The sequence below is a fragment of the Scardinius erythrophthalmus genome, assembly GCF_964197995.2.
Source record: "Scardinius erythrophthalmus genome assembly, chromosome: 4".
NCBI classification, from domain to species: domain Eukaryota; kingdom Metazoa; phylum Chordata; class Actinopteri; order Cypriniformes; family Leuciscidae; genus Scardinius; species Scardinius erythrophthalmus.
Window position 1 is genome coordinate 24961794 of NC_138224.1, and position 18856 is coordinate 24980649.

At 37.0% G+C, this 18856-nt stretch overlaps 1 protein-coding gene across 1 annotated transcript in view; it reads right to left on the reverse strand.

The window, feature by feature from the left end:
• Window positions 1-2828: 2828 nt before the first annotated feature.
• Window positions 2829-18856, reverse strand: part of myrfl (myelin regulatory factor like) — a 60161-nt gene continuing 44133 nt past the window's right edge. Inside the window, exons 13-26 of the mRNA XM_081363033.1 lie at window positions 18313-18421; window positions 18113-18222; window positions 17862-18022; window positions 15485-15557; window positions 15318-15406; window positions 13109-13171; window positions 12906-12961; window positions 6695-6859; window positions 6541-6588; window positions 6075-6159; window positions 5074-5148; window positions 4537-4645; window positions 4155-4229; window positions 2829-3806 (exon numbers count right to left, since the gene is read on the reverse strand). Coding sequence (XP_081219159.1) covers window positions 3720-3806; window positions 4155-4229; window positions 4537-4645; window positions 5074-5148; window positions 6075-6159; window positions 6541-6588; window positions 6695-6859; window positions 12906-12961; window positions 13109-13171; window positions 15318-15406; window positions 15485-15557; window positions 17862-18022; window positions 18113-18222; window positions 18313-18421 — 1305 coding nt within the window. The 3' untranslated portion in view covers window positions 2829-3719. The remainder of the gene's footprint in view (window positions 3807-4154; window positions 4230-4536; window positions 4646-5073; window positions 5149-6074; window positions 6160-6540; window positions 6589-6694; window positions 6860-12905; window positions 12962-13108; window positions 13172-15317; window positions 15407-15484; window positions 15558-17861; window positions 18023-18112; window positions 18223-18312; window positions 18422-18856) is intronic.

Sequence of the window (18856 nt, forward strand, 5' to 3'; positions counted from 1 at the left end):
AAGTCAGTATTTGGGTGACGGCGCCCTCTGGCGGCCAGAGTGGGAGGTCATGGAGTCGGTGATCGTGACAATATATGAGTGAAAAAACAGCATGTGATTTAATGTTTCAGGCAGTCAACGCTACCAAATACTGCATTGACCGTGGAGTTTTTCATAGTGATTTGCACCCAGCCAATATCTTGGTCTGTGGAGACAGTTGGCAGCTGAAGTTAATAGACTTCGGATGTGGTCAGCTATTTAACGGTGCTACCTGTAAGAGCAGCGAATATCAAGGTGAATTGCCAGTTTGTGTTACCATAGCAGACATTGAAATACTGCGTGTTGTGTTTTATTTCATCACATTATATTCTTATTGATTGCAAAATTGCTCAGCGCTAAAAATTTCTTATTTACAGGAGCTCCAAGGTACTGCCCACCTGAGGTCAAAATGAGGCCTATCCAAGCAATTGTTTGGTCAGTAGGCGTTTTGCTGTTTGAGGTGGTCAACGGATATGTGCCTTTTAGAAAAAAAGAGGATATATTGCGTGCTGATTTTGATATTAAGAACTCTTCCTTATCCAAAGGTGAAAACAAAACACTCATAAAGCCTCTATGCACAATCTCAGTCTCAGTGACACTAAAAGTTAAAGGGCTAAAAGTTATTAGAGGATGTTAAATCTATCAATTACAAATGATTTTAATTGTATGTGATCACAGACTTTTATATAAGCAAATAATTCAATTTGACATGGCAAAACAGGTTCATTACTGTACACATGCAATACATTTCACTAAAGAATATTTACTTTACCTTAGATTAATCCCAGAAGCTTTTCATACTGTACAATCAACATTAGTGTGTTTCTATGGCTAACCAACAATCTCTCTGAAAACTTGTACAGAATGTCGTAGGGTGATTTGCCAGTGTTTGACCCTTGAACCAACCCTGCGACTGAATCTAGAGCAGCTCCTACATCATGAATGGTTTGAACACCAAGTAGAATGAAGGAAGCAAGGGGATTCTGGACATCAGTGAAGGTAGTGAGGTAGTGTAACAGGCAGATTACAAAACTACATTTGCAGTCATTCTTGTTAGATACCAAGCACTGCAAAGCTGTCGTAATGGAGTCCCAAATGTAGGTTCGGGAGGAGCCTAAACATTCAGTCCTGTCAATCATCATTACGAGTGTAAATAAGCAGCAGTCTCTGCGCTGTCCGGGCTACAATTCTTCTGGCATCCCTCCTCCTCCCCATCTCCTCTATTTATCTTATTCTTTCTCTGTGCTGTAATGTTATAGGGGGCTTCCTTAGAGGACAGCAAGACAAGTTTCTTTTAACATTATTAAGTCTGAATGGGCAGACAGACTTGTGAATTTCAGTTTTAAAATATCTATAGAAACAAGTTATTGAACTGAATTTATTTTCATATTCTGATTATCAGTCAGTAGGCTATATCTGCCTGAAACCCTCTGTGAAGTACTGAAAAAAATAGATACTAGGAAGTAATAGGCAGAGTGAAGACAGCACCAATAATTCTCATGCTTTTTATTTCTCAAGTTTGGCCACACACCATCTGGTCTGTAAGAATAGCATAATGGATGTTAGATGCTGACAGGAAACAGAGACCCAAAAATTTACAGACTCAAGACCTCCTAGACAGACATATGTTCTGTAGTGCCTTGGACACTGTAACTCTTAATTTTTAAAATATAATATGGACATTCTGCTGAATCTCCAGTCCCCGCATGTCCCGCCCAGCTCGAAGTCTCCTGTGTCTCCAAAGTTCCCACCCAGCGAGGGGGCAGGTCCTAGGCGTATGATTAAAGCGGATCCACTGGATATTTTCATTTCAGCAGGCGATACAATCAGCCCTCAAGTTTTAAATAATTAAAATTATGAAAATGATAACATTAAATGAATAGGAAAGCCTTTTTTTCAGATGTATCTATCTAATTCAAAATATATCTACTGGGGCACAGCAAAACTTTACTGGAGCTCGTGCCTCAGTAAAAAGTGTCTAGCGACGCCTCTGGTTGCATCTCGCTCCTAGTATTACTAGATCTTACAGTGGTCTGTTGATACTAATCAAGCATAACACACTCTTAAACAGATTGGTGAATTATGTATTCACAAAGAGGCATAAAGCTGGTTCAGGTCCTGTCTGTCTGATCATTACCATTTTGTTTGTGTCAGTGAGGAGTAGTCAACTCTAACACAAGTATGGAGTGTCACGAGGATCTGCATTAAGTCCTCCGCTGTTTTCATTATACATGCTTACCCTAGGTGATATCGGAAAACTCTATATTCCCACTAGACCTGATTAAATTTATAAATTATCCAAAGTTAAATCATGCCTAGAGTAGCCTATGTGAAGTGGTCCTGTATGGTTTGGGAATAGGGAGAGCCTATAGGACAAATTCAAGTCAATTCCCCACATTTTTTTCAACGTGTAAAAATCTTATAAGTGTTGTCTACAAGCTTCTTAACACATTAATCTAGAACTTAAAAACACACCGTAGTAGCACCTTCACCTGCATAGCACACAGATCCTGTTGCACATGCTCTTTTTTAACACATACATATTATTTTTTAAATCTAATCACATTCTTGCTTGCAACTGACCGACACTTAGTAGTATTACACGAACTGGTTATACCAGGATACTTTTCTACTTTTCACATTCAATACACTACAGTAAGCTGCTCGTAGCTTGTAATTCCTCTCACAAACTTTACACCACACAATTAATTTCTGTAATATAATTTTCAGACTTAATCTAGTACTGCTAAAATCTAGTAATTGATCAAGTAAATGCTATCCTTTTATAATAATAAGTACAAAGTGTGATTGTGGGCTGAAAAAAAATCTGCCTTTATTGTATATTGATATTCAGTGAAAACTTCATAAGTCTTTAGCTACAAAAAGAATTTGACTTCTAGTCGAGTCACCTTTATTTATATAGCGCTTTTTACAATACTGATTGTTTCAAAGCAGCTTTACAGTGATAACAGGAAAATAATGCAACAAAGTTTGTTTCTGCTGTACAGCAGATCTAGAAGAAAATAGCATCATAGTCCAGTTTAAGTAAGTTCAGTGATGTTTCATTTTTGTTGTAAAAAAAGTTATTTAGTTCATTTATATACATATACAGTATATATAGCCGCTCTGGAGAAACCAGTGATGTCATCGTCCAGCTCAGTTCAGTTCTCATATAATGGTGTCAATGCAGGCAGATCAATATTATTGTTGAATATTAAATGTCCCCATTTGTCCCCACTTCTAAAATAATCAGATGTCATACAGCTAGACATTATTTAATAGTACAGTTTCTGTAGTTGAATAATTGTTTGGTCTACAGGTTTACATATGAACTAGTTCAATACAGGAACACAGTGAGTCTACTAGAGTAAAAGATTATCTGATTGCATAGTTCAGTACAAAACAAACATCATCTCTTTATTGTTTAAATATGCATGTCAAATCATAACTGAAGACCTACTTTACTCTTTGCGTTGGAGTTCAGAAGTTTTCCTTCTGATTCCAAAACACCAGTAAAATAAGAATAAACTAAAATGAAACATATTTGCTTTTTTTTTTTTTCAGCAACAAAATATCAGCCCATGAAAGATGTTCTTTCTATATAATGTACAACCTGCAGTTTTTATCGCCTACTAATGCCGTCAAATCACTGGATGTTGCTTTTGAAGAGCTGTTGTGACAGCAGCATCATCTGGTGTTGATCAGTCACAGCGACGGTAGAACTGGAAGTGGTAGTCAGTAAATAAAACTTCTGCATAGTTGGGATCGGTGCTACAATCAGCCAAACCCTGTGTGAAAGAAACATGTCAATATTGACAAAATACAGCCAAAAGATTGAAGTCATGCTGCTAGTCACACAATCTACATTGCCTGTATGTAAATAGACTTTATATTTAATTAGACACTAACATAGACAGAAGTACAGTCTGTTCAATATTTCATCTGTTAAGCTCACCTCTGATTTCCACAAGCCTTGTATTTTAGTCCACTGAACAGACTGTACTTCTGTCCCTTACAGTGTCATTTTCATTCACGCCATATTAAATATGGTGTTTACCCTGACTAAAGTCTTTAAATAAAGACAGCGTACATTCAGAGATGAACACACAAACACATAAAGATGCACAGAAACTCACAGCAACTGAAGAGCGGAAATGGTAAGAGGAGCGATGGTGATTCGCCACCGCCAATGTCCACTTATGTATGTAGCCCTATGGAAAAGAAAGACTTTTAACAAATGCATGAAATCAATAACCATTTTACAGTAAATAAAGTTGGATCTAATTTTTTTTATGTGCTAATGATTTGCATTATCCATAATTTTTCATTAACATAATCAAATCAATTCTGAGGGTGAATAGTCTGCAACAAATAAACGTTATTATTAAATAATTATGATAGAATTACTCTACATTTACTATGCATTTAAACTATTATGATTATATACTATTATTATTACATTTATAATGAAATGTTTTTCTAATGCATGTTGCTTTGAGTGTATAAGTGCTGAAGTACCTGCGTGTTGAGGGGAGTGTTTGACTCTAGGCTGTTGTAGTCGAGTACTGAAGAGCACTGTTCGCTTTCATCATGTGAACACAAGTGGATCACCAGCAGTTCATTTGTTCTGATCAAGTGGGGGAACAAAAACCCTCATTCATATCAATGAGAATGTGATTCACATATGCAGACACTGTTTTTATATCATAATATACTGTCTGTCTAAAAATATTACATAAGCAGGAGTGCGATATGGCTCTGATTCATCCACTTGACCAGCCTGAGGCCGCAGTTCTTTATATTAACATGAACATGTCCAATGATTTTTACTTTGAACATTATACAGCTGATATAAAACATTTGAACACCCTTGTTAAAATGACAGCTTTTTGAGATGTAAACATTTTTTTTAAAAAGAAAATTCATACCAGATAACAAACAAATACAAACTTTTAATGAAAAACAAAGAAAAATTGAATAATTAAAATAACCTGGTTAAATAAACAAAGAGGGTAGTATAATGAAGACTGTGTGCAGAATGAACAGTGTACTCACCTCATTTGGAGGGTTATGGGCATGTTGGGTGGGATGTGTTTACTGAGGGGAATGAGGTACGTGTAGTTTCCCTTCCTACAAAACATAGATCAATTGGAAAAATGCAAATGCATTACTATAGAACATTCTTTGATAACTTTAGTAAAAGTCAGTCAAGAAATCCCCATGTGCTATAAACACTGTTGTATAGAGCAGCATAGACCCACAGGAGTGACGCAACTTGCTGCTTAACTACCATAGTTCGATGCATCATTGAATAAATCATCTAACCATTTCCTGAAACCGTATTGTTGCAAATTTGTCGTTCAACCACGTTAATGATGTAATGCAGGTGGTGGATAATAACTTATTTTAATTAATCCGTTTGAAATAGAATTAATGCAAGATTTTTTGGTAACACTTTATAATAACTGCACACTATTAATCATTAGTTAAGCATTAGTAAACAGTTAATTCATGCACCACTGACAGTTACTCCTAAATAACTGGTTTGTAAATAATGCTATACTTTATATACTTTAAATAATGCTATACTATACTATGCTATAAATTACGGACGTGGCATCTGGGGACTAATTCTCTTTTTTTCCTCAGTTATTTTGCTTTATTTCCATGTTCGCACATGCACACTCTTCAAAAATTGAACTTTAAATCTCTTGACAAACTAAAACACATAAGTTAAATTAGTAAACAATCGAAATAAAAAAATAGATTGTAATAAATGTAAGCTTGCTTATTTTGATCAAAATAATGTATTTTTTTTAAGTCCACGTCATAAAAAAAAGAACCTATGCTTCTAAGCACAGGTCAAGAGCTGTCGTTCCAACCACACAACTTTCAGGATCAGGACCCTGATGTGAATATGATCTTCAGAAATAGCTAGTTATGAATTTCATAAAGGGAAACATATGACTGGTCCCACCATGGCGAGTGTTATACTAAAAGTGAGAATGAAAAATAAACTTCCTGTGTATATTGAAAGATGCAAGTTTGCTACCTACCCACAGTCATCTTGCTGACAGTACTGCTGGTCTATAACTTGTTGATTTTGTGTTATGTGGATGGACTGTATAGTTGTGTTTGTCCCTATGAAAAAGACATGAACATGTAATAGACATGTAAAGGTGTGAATCTTTATTGTGGCCACAGCTCTAATTCATTCTGTTATTTGGAATAAGAAATGTTTTGACAAAATGGATTTATCCTAGGGAGATATTCACCAACTATTATTTTTGCACCAAAACTATCCACACTAAGGGCATTTTTTTATAAAAGTTTATATAGCTGAAACAAACCAGTGAGTAATGAAAAAAGCCTCTAAATAAAACAATGATGTTCCATATTACATTATTTCAGTCTCAGTGTAAAGGAGTTACAGTAGTAAGGATACGTTGTTTTATTTTAAAATGAAATTTGTTGTTTATCTGATAATCTTGGCATGAACAGGCTTTTAATCGGTCAACTTACAATCAGTAGAATTTTTGAATTGCTCTTGCAGTTGTTCTAACCACTTTTCTGAAAGAGAACAAATGAAAATTTGTGGAAAAAAATGACATGAAGTCAACCAAAAATATATATTATAGTATATTTGATGATTGAACACTGCTACTCTGCCTCTGACCTTTTTGTGTTTTTGAAAGAAAGTCAAAGGGGACGGTTGTGTCTGTCAGTTGGGTGTTATGATTATGAACTAAAGTTGAAGGACAGCAGTAGACCTCATCTGTATAAAACACATTGGAGAAATCGATGTCTGGCGGCCAGGGAACAGGATGTGTAGTGGAGAACACTGCAAACAGTCAAGATTAAATTTACCATATAAGATAAACAATGATCAAAATATACAGAACAACCAACTCGCATAAGGGCTTCTTACACTGCGTAACCCTGAGTTATCGCCTAAACTTTAACCCCAGGTAGGGGAACATTTCAGACTTTTTAAAAGCAGGGTTAGCACTGATTTTTACCCGGGGTAAGCACTGCTTTTTGTGGTGTTAACACTGCAGTGCCAGACGTGTACAGTGTGAATTCTGTGAAACTATGCGGTGTCAGAATGTTATGACAAGATGCTTAGCAACGGACACTCAATTGAGTGCCTTATATCAGTGGATCCCAACCCTGGTCCTGAAGTACCTAATACTCCCAACCCTAGAGTAACCCCACCTCTTTACATTATGGGCCCTATTGCACACCCGGCAGGATGCCGCGCCAGGCCAAAGTGTTTTTTGATCATTTCAGCCTGACGCAGTTATCATTTTCACATCCTGCGACTCGTTTAAATAGCAAATGTATTTGTGTGCCCATGTTCAGGTGCATTGTTGGCACATTGCTTTTGAGGCAACTGAAATATAGTATATAGTATTTTTTATTATTTTTTTTATTTAAACTATGACCAATCACAACAATAAGCCCCACACGCTTAGCTACCAGCGGAGCTAACTGGTAGATTAGACTCTTGCCATATCCGTTTGGCAAAACAGCAAAAACGTCCTTCTTGCAAAGGAAGTATTCGAGCGCCATCTTCTGTTCCTCTTTTAGATAAAAAGCCAAGTCTAACTCGTTCATTGTAGCGGCCAAAGCCGTTTCAGACAACTGGTGTTTATCCATAGCCATCTTGCAATGTTTACTAATGACTTCGACGTCACAGCATTGTCGTCATCTGTTTAGCTTGCCTCTGGCCCGCCTATATCAGATAACCCAATGTGGTTGGTGCAGCTCGGATACAAGGGGATATTTAATGAGCATCATTACTCGACGCCAGAGTAACTCGCTGAACAAATTTAATTTGTGCTCTTGCAAAAACTCTGGATTTCCAGGGTAGAGCATCATTAGAAAGATTTAAGACTCCAGCTTCGATATTTGACCACTGTTAATGATATATCTGGTTTGCAGTGATATTAATTTCTTAATTTATGCCAGGAGTGCAAAATTATTAATCTGTAACTGATATTTTGAATAGGATTTATCACTCATAAGGCATTCAATCACGTTTTCTCCGGTTTATTTGTGTTCTCATACATGCAAAATACAGCATCTGTCAGGGCTCTTAGTCCAATGGTTTTCTTTTTTTTTTCAAACAAGACTTAAGATAATACGTGGATTATTCATGTACTGTATAGTGGGATGAAAGAGGTGTAGATGGCCAAGCCATAATGCCATAAAGGCTATAATGGCTGAATTCAAACAAAAGAATAAGGATAAAAGAATAATGAATATTAAGTCTCATACCTGCAGAGGTGTGAAAGGTTCGTCGATTGACTACAATAAGCATGAATGGGCCAGTTCTCCTCACCAGACATTAGTCAAAGACTGTAAATGGATGTTTACATGGCAATAAAATATTTGATAAGCATCTTATTTTTCTAAAAAAAAAAAAAAAAAAAAAACCTCCCCTGACATACTCTTACTTAAGTCTTCACAGCATGGATAACTTTAGAGATACCATCCTCAGATTTTAAATGAACCATGACCACACTTGTGGCTACACTTTAGTTGTGGTAATACGTTGTTATACTTCATTCATATAATATTTTTATACATTTAAGAAATATATTCTTAATATTTTTAGGGGCCAAGCACTGAAAGTGTGTAGGCACCTCTTGAAATTGTTGCATTCTTATTATTCTTCCGCTTCTTCTTCCGTATGGAAGTCTATGGCAGCCCATAGAACCGCTTGTGTGAAAGTTATGAAATTTGGCACACTGATAGAGGACTGTCTGAACAGTCACCATAGCAAATTTGGAGTCTCTAACTCAATCCCTCTAGCGCCACCAGCTGTCCAAAATTTCACTCATGTTTATGCTAATATGCTTGAACCGTAAAGGCTAGAAACAAAAATCTTGAAAATCTTGTTTCCTCTGATTACGTGGCTCAAGCCGATTCGATTGCACCCTATGACGTCATTTTCTGTCATGGAAATCTTTCCGCCATTTTGAATTCTCAGAAAAACCTACCTTTTCAAACTCCTCCTAGACGGTTGCTCCGATTTTCACACAAATTGAATCAGATCATCTTCAGATCATGCTGACAAAAAGTTATGGAATTCAAGTTGATTCGTCAAAATGTTGTTGAATACCGCATAAACTAATTTTACGTAGCGCTTGCGAAAACAGACGTAAGGCTGTATCTCCGCAGCGCTTTATCGTATTCAGACCAAATTTGGTACATGTCATCACAAGCATGACCTGAGGCTACATTCATTCATGTTTCGGCGCAGCGGAAAAAACCTCCCCTGACATACTCTTACTTAAGTCTTCACAGCATGGATAATTTTAGAGATATCATCCTCAGATTTGAAATGAACCATGACCACACTTGTGGCTACACTTTAGTTGTGGTTATAAGTTGTTTTAATCATTTCGGAGATTTAAAAAAGGGCTATTTTTGCTTATAACTTCTGAACGATTTGTCAAAAAATCTTAAAAGTGGTCTCGTTAGATTCAGGGCATCATGCCGAATCAACAAATACATACTTTTTCCATATCGGCCATTTTGGAGGTCGCCCATTTCAAATTTTGTACTAAAATGCTGTATTTTATGAACATATAAATGTATCATTACGAAACTCAGTATTGGTCATTAATACAATGCCCTGAAGGAGCCTGAGAAGTTTCAAACCAGCGCCACCTAGTGGTAAAATTTATTTTTCAAATGCTTATAACTCTAGGCGTGATTGACTTATTTTCACGCGAGTTAGCTCCTTAGGTTCCTGAATCCTTGCCGAATGCAACGATACCAAACATGCTAGGTTTCGCCTTACTGTTTGAGTAGCATTGTGATTTAGCGCTTAAAAAACATTTGCCAATATCTTCGAAACTGTTTGACCGATCGAGACGAAACCACCGTAGGAAGTCTGGAAACATAGGTCGTTGGCCATATGCTAATGCCCAAATGTCAAAATTTTAATAGTAAGTAGCAAAAAAATCCAATCCAAGTCGCCCATGGGTAATTTTTTATGCTCTCATACATATAAATGTATATAACTCTAAAACAAAATGAGATATTTTCACCAAATTTGACACACACATGTATTGGCTCACTCTAAAAACACATTAAAAAAAGCGGTGGAACTGCACCACTTGGTGGCGTTTAATAGAACAAAACAAGGACATTGCCATTAATTACAATATAATATCATGATATTAAATGCTACACTTTACGAATGCATTGTGGATTTTCAGCTATTAGGTTAACCATAAGCTACATTAGCATTAGGATAGCTTAGCATGCTAATCTGGTTAACATGCTTTTGTGTGCTAATTCTAACACTGAAGTTTCTCCTCAGTAGTTTGGTAAGTCAGCCTCAACTGAGTAGCGCAAGCTGCTAAACCACGTGCCATGAGCCCTGAACCATTCAGGTTGTGGATTTGAATCCTATGTGGCACATGCCCAGACTGCAATATGTACTGTGGCCAGAAGTGGTGCAAAGATGCTTCAGTTCCAGACATGGTGTTTATCTGAGAAGGAACTCAATAAATAAGACGTGGCGCATATAAAAATTATTAATTTTGAGTTGACTCTCACTTGAATTATGGAACATCGGCATCTTGGTGAATGCACGTCTTCCCAGTGGCACAACAAGATAAGTGACAGGCATCTGATCCAGAGAGTATGGGTTCGAGTCCTGCATGGGATGACTTTAGAAAAATTGTGTGGAACATTGTCATTTCGATTCTTTTATTATTCAAGCATGGTACTAATCTTTCTTTCTCTTGGATTAGAATTAAGTATGTTTTTGTTCATTCTGTGTTCATTCTTATCTGAACTTCTGTTCATTTTGAGTTCATTTAAACCTGTACTTCTGAACCAGCTGTTTTTTCATGTATGTTAAATTTCTGCTGTTTTTGCTCTTCCTGCTCTGCACCGCTGTTCAGCTGCTTCAGGGGCTTGGCCCCGTATCGCTGCTTGCAGCTATATTTTGTTTTTATGTTTGAGCTTATATATCTCAATATTAATAACAGTCTGATTAATTCTGAGTCTTGAACTGTAAACTCTCAATGGCTGGCTTTCTAAATATATGTTGGTTATGTGTCTATCCAGAATGACTTATGAGCAGCAACCTTTTTATTTTGGGTATGTCATGTATGTCCCATATGCCAAAATTGGGTCTGTCTGGTAGAGGTTTTAAAGGGCGTGTCAGTAATGTGTGCCTATAGGCGGATCCACAATGCGCAACACTTTGTCCCATAGATGGTCTCCTTGCGCGCTTTAACCTCACGCAGAAGCTGATACGTTTCCTCTCTGGAGACGCGTTCAGTCTTTCCGTTTGCAAATTCCGCCATGTAAATAGCGAATCCACCATGGCGCGAGCGCAACTGGCTATTAAAGGGAATGGTTGATGAGACTCTGATTGGTTTATTGCACGTTACGCCTAAAACACACCCATTCCTCATTAAGAGAACCCAACCATTTTTCCCGTCGTTAAACTAGCAAAAGTGGAGTCGGGCACGCCCTAAGTGCGCTTGCGCCGTGCTCGTTAAAATAGGGCCCTTTGTGTGTTTCCCTAATCAAACACACCTGATTCAACTCATCAGCTCATTAGTAGAGTCTTCAAGACCTGAAATAGTTGTGTCAGATTAGAAAGACATCCAAAATGTGTACAATTGGGGGAGCTCCAGGACCAGGGGTGGGAGCCACTGCCTTTAAATTCACATGCTTTGGACAGTCACTGAAACAGCACGTGCTGTATAGACCCCTTTTGCGCCGACGTCACAGTTACGTCACGGCGCTAGCTGGAGGCAAAACAAACGGAAAACTGGAGGCGGCCAATACAAACCAGCACAGAATCGGCTACATAATAAGGAGCTTAAATTATTATTTTTATTATTAAATGTCATCTTGTTGTGTTGTTGGGTGCAAGAATCGATGAAAAATCAGTATGCTGTATCTGGAATTTTTATTTCAAGAAAATATTCATATCATTAAAATTGCACCGTAGTGTCACTCTTTACATTGTCGTCTTCTTGGCGCTGGCTAGGCAGAACTGCGGATCGTACCACACAAGTCTTTACATGACCATTCAGCACATAGTTATAGGCATCTAAATATATATGCCCGCAGTTTCTCTTTACCCTCGGTTTCTCTATCGGGTAGGTGTAGAAGTCAGGCCAATCAACCGGAGATAGCTTTAACGTTAATCCTGTCAGATCGTCCATTGACTGAGCGTGTACGGTCATCTGGTTCCGCCCGTTAAAATTAACTTTTGCAAATAACAATCGCGGTCCTGGACAGTGAGTGACCTTGCACATTAAGACAAAATCGGATTTTCTCCAGTCATTGTTAAAAAAACAAGCTAACAAAACTTGCAAACTAGCGTTAGTGGAGCGGCAAGAGGGATCTTTCTGCCTCCAGCTAAGCCCTGCCCACACAAATACGTCACCATGTTTACCAACTGTAAAAGGGTCTATAAACATTAGTCTCAGTGTTTGAGGGGGAAAATGTCAAATGGTGATGGAAAACATGTTTCCAAACCATTTTTTTAATAGTGTGGAGAGTCTATTCAGGAAAAAAAATGTTTACTACAGTGAGCAATGTATAATATGAGAATGCACAATGCTAGAGTCTTTCTGTAAACAGGTTGCGTGCTTCGTTTATCTAATCAGTGACACCGTAAATATGAAGGTTAACTCAGGGTTTAGGAATGTACAATGTGCCACGTCAGCTTGTGAATACCTAGGAATAATTGTTAATCCTAGGTAAATTATGAGCAGTGTAAAACGTGAAGCAAGATAACCCAGGATTCAGTTTTCCTGGGGTTTACAGTAGAAACACCCAGGGTAAACTATTTCAAGCGTGAAAAGCCCTATACAGTATCTCTAAATATCTACATACAGTACCTGTGGTGTGTGCTGTTGGTGTAGTGTAAGGCGGTATAACATTCGTGTGGTTGAGACTGTATGACAAGAACACAAAATAACAGTTGATTAAGTTGCGCTGACAGTGACGCAACAAGCATGGCAAGTAATGTAATTTAACTTAATCAATTTGCACCAAACACATTGGTTTGTAATGATGACATCACTGATGATGACATTTGTACCTGTTATTGAAGTCCATGTCCTCTTGTAATGTTAACAAATGGAGTGCAATAATGCAAATGACACTGCAAAATAACAGGACAAAATAAAGTCACACACAGGCTGATCTTGTCATGTTTTGTGAAATATTCTTTCAAGATCAAGTAGAATTTAATTTGGTCTCAAACTGTCCTCAAGACATTCATTTAAAGAAACAGTACAGGTTAAATACAACAGTGTTTGTGTTTTGAGCTGTAAGAGTCTCTAATTTGTTAATTTGATGTGAGAATACATTTCTAAGCATACACAGTTTTTGTTCAATGTTACATGTTGAGGGACCAATTGATAATTTTTTTGTGGTAATCATCAGGTGAGCATTGATACATTATATTTAACTGGGAGTATTTATTTTACTTGTAAGTCCCGCACATAACATTCAGAGAGAAAAAACAAGATATTATTGACACAAATTAGTTCTCACAATTTATTAATCTGTTCCCTCATTTTTGGTAAATCATAGCCAAAATGTAACTACATTAAAATGAGGGAATGAATTAGTACAGCGTGGCCACAGACTAATTAAGGCAAGAATTTTAACTAAAAGGGGTCATGACATGAGAAATAAAATTTGCCTTGATCTTTTGAATATAAAAGGTATTTGTACCATTAAAACATCCTGAAAGTTTCAGTCACATTTGCATTAAAGGCTCCTTAAAGGAGCCCCTTAAAAATGGATAATTTCAGACAGAGGTCAGAATGAGGGTTGAAAATAATCCTTTTTCTGCATATATATTAGTTTTTTTATCCTTTTGCGCAAAAAAAGAACTTTATTAACATTAGAAGTGAACCTCAAGGAAAATATTAAAATGATAAAAAATTACCACTTTAACTAATAGACATCACCATACTTTCCCCAGTTAATTAAACAGTGCATTAAGACAATTGTTTTTATAAGAAGTTTTCTGAAATGTTTTGTTTCATTATGCTAATGAGACTTTATCTGATCAAATATACAGAAATGTGAACATTGGATGAAGCAAGGTCCTAAATTCTCGTTTAACTGTGTTACTAAATTAGAGTTGAATGTTTTAACAGAGGAGATATTTCTTGGATATTTCTTTTTATTACTCCATAAATCAGAAATAAACATTTATATAAAATGCTACCCAAGTCGTTTTGAGAGAACTTTTTTTTAAAATATGTCTTGTTATTGAAATCTACAGTTGTAAATAGATAAAGTTAGCCTGGGAAAACCCAGACAACTTCCGGCAAATTTAGATTTGCTCGAGAAGTAGTCTGGCAAAGAGCTCATTCAAGCCCATGTCCATGGCCTAGAAATCGCGGCACCAATCAGAAACATTGAGGTGGGCTTTACACGATGACGATCGCTCTGATTGGTTTTAGGTCTATCCAATTGTGCCCAGAGGCATTTGAGCGACATCCGTTGGTGAAGCTCATCAACTTTTAAATGCATTATTATATTCAAATTGCAAACACATGAGGACAGTCTCCATGAAAGACCCACTGGCAGATGAACATGCTACTACATTTCTCTCCGAAACGGTAGGAAATTAAATTCGATTTAATAGAGGATTTTAACTGTGACAAGATGATTGACAGGGCAGTTTACATGACAGGATGCACGCGACAGATCCGTCCGATAAAGATAACGAAGTAGTATGTCCCAAAGCTTGCCTACTTTTTTGCTACACATTCAAAAGTAAATACCTTTTCTTCACAAAAAGAGTACATACTTTTATGGCGTAGTGTAACTTAGGACGCAGCATATGGCTTTACACGATGAAGATCGCTCTGATTGGTTTTAGGTCTATCCAATTGCGCCCAAAGGCATTTGAGCGACATCCGTTGGTGACGCCCCTTTGGAAATGAGTTATTAATGCAGCTTTGCCAGACCATAACTCAATTACTACTGAGAATGGCCTGGTTTTAACCAGGCTAATATAAAGTGCAATAAAATAAACAATTAAAAGTGTATTTGAATGTTTTCTTTCCACTAGTCTGAAAGATTACAAGTTATGGAAACAAAATAGCCCACAATCCCAAAATTGACTAGTGCCTATAAAAAATAGATAAATAAATAAAAGACGTGTTTTTTTTTTTTTTATTGTCTTGCCTTAATTAAACGTGGCCATGAATTGATAAGTCGTGGGAACAGATTCTTAATTTGTGTCCAAAATATCTTAAGGTGTGTATTTAAGAAGACCATCTCACCAAATAGCCATGGTTGTAACTAGCATGATGATGCTAGCTTGGAATACTCTGTGTTGAAGACAGTGATGATATTTCCCACAGAAGTAGTTCTGAAAGAAAAATATAATATACAGTCGTATTTGTCACATTCATTGTAGAAAATGATAAGAAACTTGATTTTCACGTACTTTGCTAGACTGCAGTGGCGGTGACTTTGGTGTTGGAAGTTTTGAATGAGGTGTGTTTTTCATGTTGATTTTCCTATGACACAAAAATTTCAATAGAACGACAGATTGCATGATGATTGCATGAGAGCACATACATCACAAATCACACATATTCACGAAAACTGCAACAAATGTTAAGCAACAGTGCGAGTACAAGTTTCCATTTAAACTGGAATATCACCAGTCAGCAATTATGGATCTAAAAAATATATATAATACAATATGCTTGTAAAACATGTTCCTATGGAGTTAGATTGACTAAAGGAACTGTGTTCTGAATTGCCATTATGACTCCCAGGACCTCAAACTGCTGTTTACAGCTCTCTTGTGACTGTGTTATGATTACCAGTAATTGAATACTGACAGTTGAGATATTTACATAATTTGCAAATCTTAGCATTACAGGTCAGTGTTTCCCAAGTCTGGAAGCATCTGAGAGACCAGTGATATTATTATTAATGATAAATAATACTAAATGAAAATATTTTCATTAACTCAAATAAAAAACTGGCACTAAAATACATTTTCATACTGAAAAAATAGTCACAAAATTATATTTTTTATACATGGTATTTCTGTCAGGACCACTATCTACGAATACGATTGACAATTAGCACACAGTTTGCATTGGCGGTATGGTTCCGTTCTGGGCACGAACTAGCATGAATAAGAGCAGGGAGAGCAGCAATAAACCCCCCTTATGGTAAACAGAACAGAACCAACATGGATATATTGCAGATATCATTAATTCAAGATTTTTAAAGTACAACATGATTCGAGAATTTATTCTGATTTACAGTTATTATTGTCATCACTTCAAAAAATGCCCTCCAATAAAAAAGCTTTGAAAACATCCTGTATTATAGAACAAGTTTTATATAAATAGTAAAAATGATTATATAAATTGTAAAAATGATCAGATTAAAAAATCTGATAATTTTAATATATAATTAGATAATAATTATACTAATTTTAATATACTAATTTTAGATAATAATAACTTAAAAATCTTAATAAAAAATATTGTTTATTTTCCTTTTCTCTGTATCCCCACGTTCATGTTCATTGTTCTGTATTATTTCCTATGTACTGATTTATAATTACATTAAATAACAAAAAACATTTGTTTGACACAAAATCCGTAAATCATAATGAATCTGAATTGCTATAAACTGTGTAGATGTTTGTAGGCATATGATATAGCAGGTATAGACCTACATAGTGAAGCACACATTTATGTAAGTGAAAAATGAATAGCAGAAAATTGTGTTTTATTATAAATTAGCTTTACTGCAGTGGTTCTCATCCTTTTTGACTCCAAGATCACCATTATCCAAGACAATATTCAATCTAATGTAAGCTGATATCAGTAGGCAGTATCCACCAAGCTCCGATGGCCACAGATCTTGGCCCACCAGAGTCACCAGCATGTCCAGTTCTGATGGTTGCTAGTCCCGTGCTTTCAGCGCCTTCCAGTCCGTTGGCTGCCACACCAGAGCATCTTCACAACATGGCCGCCATGCCAGAGTATCTTCCACCACACCAGAGTCTCCAGCCGTCATTTTCACCACACCAGTCTTCAGCTATCATGGACGCCACGTCAAGGTTTCCGGTCGTCATGAATGTTGCACATGAAGCCATTAATGTGGTCCCTATGCTAGTGAGACGGATCCACTGCTGATGTTGGTGAGAGCAGCTAGCATCCCGGCGGTCTCAACACTTCAGAGCTCAGTTGTCCTTAGTCTGGTCGCCTTAGAGAGTTCACTGCCTGCGGGTCCACTTCCTGTAATGGCAGTGGCCATTTTGTGTGTTTGGGCCGCAAACTGCTCTTCAGCCCAGGTGTCCGCTCCAGAGCCCACTACAGCCAATAAGTCCACTACAGAATTACAGAACCCACTTCAGCTGGGGGGATTCCTGCTGCTGTTTTGACTTTACACATTTTATAAACTCTTCACAAGTTCTCAGCTGGTCAAAATACCATCATACACATGCACATACAACAAGCACATTTACCCTAGAACACAGCATTGTTTTGGATGTTTAAGTTCTGTTGCACAACACTTTTTTTTTTTTTTTACTTTAGGTTCAGTCTTAAAAAAATTACAGAGTGAACGCTAAGCGAACCAGCATTACATGTATTGTTTTCTCTTTTTTTGTCAGGACCAAAATAACCAAGAGAACTGAACTACAAGTGTGAACACACCCTTAGATAATGTGTAGACTCCAGGAAACACTAAAGCATGGACCTCCATGTGTGTTGAGAAAATTGGAAAGAAACTTGGGGAAAGAGCATCTGAAAGAGAGAAATACTGTGTGGAGAACTTAAGAAATTCCATACCCTTTAGCAGGAGAGCCACTGTTGGAGCGCATGCTACCTAGCGTCTTCAATTTGGCCAGGTGAGTGTTCAACACCTCAAGCTCTTGAATACGAGTCTCAAGGTTATCTGTGAGTTTACACAGCTGCTTCACAGCACCCACGTTCTCCATAAAAATCTGCTCCTTTAAGACAAACCAACCAAAATTATTTTACATACTGTCCATGTCTAGAAATATTTACTACAATTAATAACAAATATCTGACAGACTCACTTTGTCCACCATAAGAAAATTATCGATCTTCTCCCCGTTCATGCAAGTGACATCACCCATTTCTCTCACAGCCGAAGGCAGGAGTTCTCGGACTTCCTGCGCTATGATTCCTAATCAAGGCGAGACGGATGATGGTGATTGTCTCTCTTTAGAGCGTAGTTTTATATAAAGCGCAATGTATACACTAATTTAGGTTGTACCTGTTTCATGATGCTGGTCAATTCCCATCCTTGAGGCAAACTCCGGTTTATAATCATACTCCACAATTCTCACCTGAGCTATCCTCTTAAGCTGCTCTGTTGAGTCCACCTACAACATCGCAAGGCACAATATATAATTCCTTTCACACATACTGTCTTTACTAGTAAACCATTTAGAGATCATGTGTGAACAGGACCTTTTCAAAAATAGTGGTAAATCAATTTTCAAGTATGAGAAGTTGTAACATTACCAGTAAATTACCGGTATAATGATATTTGTGAACAAAGAATAGGATTACCAGTATGAGCATGTACGAGGTCTGAACGCACTGATGTAAGAAGAATGCTTTTAAGCCAATTTATTGCTTAAGATGTGTATCACTGCTTTTCTATGTAAATCTGCTAGATTCATCAGCACTGCTTCTCTGCAGTTACTATTGAGTTTTACAGTAACTGCAGTATTACAATTATGTATTACATTATCCATTTGGAATAGCCATTAATACTGCTGCCTTAACCTTAACTGAATGTCATCTTGTTTAGT